Source organism: Rattus norvegicus, chromosome 5 (assembly GCF_036323735.1).
Source record: "Rattus norvegicus strain BN/NHsdMcwi chromosome 5, GRCr8, whole genome shotgun sequence".
NCBI lineage: Eukaryota > Metazoa > Chordata > Mammalia > Rodentia > Muridae > Rattus > Rattus norvegicus.
This window is the reverse complement of record NC_086023.1, coordinates 108300673-108304599: the sequence shown is the minus strand read 5'-3', so window position 1 is coordinate 108304599 and position 3927 is coordinate 108300673. Positions and strand designations below refer to the sequence as shown.

The 3927-nt window shown below is 41.2% G+C and overlaps 1 protein-coding gene across 1 annotated transcript; it reads left to right on the top strand.

Moving 5' to 3' along the window:
* Window positions 1-24: 24 nt before the first annotated feature.
* Window positions 25-1033, top strand: LOC134487077 (interferon alpha-1-like). The gene has a single exon (XM_063288678.1). It carries the CDS (start codon window positions 398-400, stop codon window positions 974-976), a length of 579 nt encoding a protein of 192 aa, XP_063144748.1. The 5' UTR covers window positions 25-397; the 3' UTR covers window positions 977-1033.
* The last annotated feature ends 2894 nt before the right edge of the window (window positions 1034-3927 follow it).

Genomic DNA, 3927 nt, shown 5'->3' with positions numbered 1-3927 from the left:
TATGATGCAAATACTCTGTACTTGAAAAATCAATTTAGTTAAAGTTTATCTTATTTACAATAAACATGTAAATGTCAAGCAAAGACAGTTGAAGTAACAGTTAATGAAAATTCAAGTTAGAAAAAGGAAATTTGGAAAACATCTTTTGGTTGGGCAACAGTAAAAGAGGAAGCAATAGTGAAAACCACAATGGTTTACAAAAATACAAAGACCCAAGCAGAGAGTGAGTTAAAGAAAGTGAAAAGTCAATTGGAAAGTTATGGGAGGGCATTCAGAAAGTAAAATTAGTGTAAACCCTATTTAAGACACATCCACACAGGATGGTCTCCAGAGCACCTAGAGTGGAAGGATTAGGACCAAACAGACCCAAGGACCACAAGCATTGGCCACATTTGCCATGGCTCGGCTCTGTGCTTTCTTGATGTCCCTGGTGGTGGTGAGCTACTGGTCAGCCTGCTGTCTAGGATGTGACCTGCCTCATACTCATAACCTCAGGAACAAGAGAGCCTTCACACTCCTGGCACAAATGAGGAGACTCTCCCCTGTCTCATGCCTGAAGGACAGAAAGGACTTTGGGTTCCCTTTGGAGAAGGTGGATGGCCAGCAGATCCAGAAGGCTCAAGCTATCCCTGTCCTGCATGAGCTGACCCAGCAGATCCTCAGCCTCTTCACATCAAAGGAGTCATCTACTGCTTGGGATGCATCCCTGCTAGACTCATTCTGCAATGACCTCCAGCAGCAGCTGAGTGGTCTGCAAGCCTGTCTGATGCAGCAGGTAGGGGTGCAGGAATCTCCCCTGACCCAGGAAGACTCCCTACTGGCTGTGAGGGAATACTTCCACAGGATCACTGTGTACCTGAGAGAGAAGAAACACAGCCCCTGTGCCTGGGAGGTGGTCAGAGCAGAAGTCTGGAGAGCCCTGTCTTCCTCAGCCAACTTGCTGGGAAGACTGAGAGAAGAAAGAAATGAGTCCTGAGCCACATTGGAGAGGACTCTGCTGGACTAGAGCACTGTACCTCATTGCTCAGATTCAACCTACTCAAAACTGTCATTGATTTTGGCAGGAACTCAAACAATTTGTCTCAATGTTTCTGTAAACGTATTTGTTCTCTTTCCATTCAGTTGTGTGTATGTATGTATGTATGTATGTATGTATGTATGTATGTATGTACGTATATAACCATTTATTTTTTATGTGTTTATTTATTCACTTATTTAACTATTTATATGATGTAACATATATTGCAGCATAATTTTGTATAGATACATTTTCCATAAATTATTCATAATAGATAAATGTAACTTGTTTTATTTGTTCATTCTTTTTTATTTAAAACAATTTTATTGTTTACACTGGTATTTTTCTGTAATGAAATTATATACATAATCAAGCTGTCACTTATTGTAGATGCATATGACATTGTATCATGTTCAGGCAATTAGATATACCTGTCTCTTGCTTTTCATCCATTCATGGTTAATTTCTAGGTCTTTCCTTTTCTCCTGTGTATCATATTCTTTGAATACACAGCATACTGTGCAGGGTTCAGGCATAATATCTTGCACCTATCAAATTATGTAAAGTGACTGGTATTTGTACAAGACACTCCCCAACCAAGTTCTCAGCACAAAGGTGATTTATTTGACCTAGAAAGACAAGGACCAAGAGTAAGAGATAAAGACAGGTGATAGAGGACTAGGGAGAAGCAGAGGAGATACTTGTCCTAGGGGTGGGGGGGGACAAAGGACTGCCTCTGGATAGAGAAAAAACAATGTGACCCATAGGCAAATGGCAGTTTATAAAAGTAAAAGGGGGAAACCCCCGTTAGGGTAAATTGTTAAAACTGATTGTACAGCTTAACTGGGAAGCCACAAGGGGACCTTTGTTTGCTGGTTTTCAGTGCTTTGATAGCTGGACCTTGGTAATCATGCTTAGGTGAATGAAGTAGGCAAATCAGGGAATAGCCCTTGATGGGCAGCTTTACAATTCTCATGTAATGCTTTGTAGCAAAGCAGAGGGATTAAAGTAGAAGGGATGGTCTGCCAGAGCCCTGTGTGCCATACTCCGACCGGCTAGAATTCCTTCGTCGTGACGTAGTGTACTTTGAAAAGTATTCCCCGGACTTTAGCAGCCTCTGTGTTCCCTGACTCTGTCAACTTTCAACTTCTCAGAAGAGCAAATATCAGTGAAGTCATATACACAGTATGGAAATACAGCATACTGTATCAACTATCCTGCCTATACAGTGACAGATGACATATATCCTGAGAAGAAATATGTTGTCATCCCGGTCATAAGGGCCTCAAGAAATATCTTTTGGGGCAAACCTAATCATGGATTTGATATATATAATGTATCCTTTAAGACTCCAGTATTTCCTCCCAATTTCATGTGTTGCCTTCTTTTTAAAAATTATTTTTTATAGTGAGTGAGTGCACAATTGCTATGTATGATGTACTGTGAAACACGTGTAAAACTCTTCCCCAAATGAATTTTAAAATGCAGTGACACTATTGACTTCTCCATTTCTGAACATTCTTTCAGTCCCCATTTACCTAGTTGGGGAGAGAATCATAGATGGTTTGATTTTATCATTCAGGACACATCAATTATAGTCCAGCAACATGCTTTCCACATGTGAAATATTGGAGAAAGTAGGCTACAAGTATTTTTCCACTTGAGATTTGAGTCGTTTAAAGAAAAATCTATTTTTTCTGCTTAAAGTAAAGTTCTCCTTACAGTATAATGTTTTCACAACAAAACTGGTTTGTGCAGACAAGGTGAAATGCCACATCAAAATGTTCAGAACCTGAACCAGTCTCAGGGGCAGAGCCCTGACATGAAAATCCCACTGCCTTTTCTTTCAGTGAGACAGACATCATGTTAACCTCAGGATGTATTTGCCTTTCAGCCTCTGAGTGTTGGCTCTCATGGGACTGATGAAATAGACATCTTCATTCATTTGTACTGATCCTCAGGCATCTGTACTTATTCTCAGTCATCTGTACTGATTCCCAGTCATCTGTACTTATTCTCAGTCATCTGTACTGATCCCCAGTCATCTGTACTGATCCCAGGTCATCTCTACTGATTCCTAGTCTTCTGTACTGATCCCCAGTCATCTGTACTGATTCTCAGTCATCTGTACTTATTCTCAGTCATCTGTACTGATCCCCAGTCATCTGTACTGATTCCTAGTCTTCTGTACTGATCCCTAGTCATCTGTACTGATTCCCAGTCATCTGTACTGATCCTCAGTCATCTGTACTGATTCTCAGTCATCTGTACTGATCCTCAGTCATCTGTACTGATCCCCAGTCATCTGTATTGATCCTCAGTCATCTGTACTGATCCCCAGTCATCTGTACTAATTCTCAGTCATCTGTACTGATCCTCAGTCATCTGTACTGATCCCCAGTCATCTGTATTGATCCTCAGTCATCTGTACTGATCCCCAGTCATCTGTACTGATCCCCAGTCATCTGTACTGATCCCCAGTCATCTGTATTGATCCTCAGTCATCTGTACTGATCCCCAGTCATCTTTACTGATCCTCAGTCATCTGTACTGATCCTCAGTCATCTGTACTGATCCCCAGTCATCTGTACTGATCCTCAGTCATCTGTACTGATCCCCAGTCATCTGTATTGATCCTCAGTCATCTGTACTGATCCTCAGTCATCTTTACTGATCCCCAGTCATCTGTACTGATCCTCAGTCATCTGTACTGATCCTCAGTCATCTGTACTGATTCCCAGTCATCTGTACTGATCCTCAGTCATCTGTACTGATCCTCAGTCATCTGTACTGATCCTCAGGCATCTGTACTGATCCTCAGGCATCTGTACTGATCCTCAGTCATCTGTACTGATAATCAGTCATCTGTACTGATCCTCAAACATTTGTATTGATTCTCATTCAATTGT

What these genes read in the sequence shown, in the direction of transcription:
- LOC134487077 (XM_063288678.1), top strand. Translation starts at nt 398, where the DNA reads ATGGCTCGGCTCTGTGCTTTCTTGATGTCCCTGGTGGTGGTGAGCTAC.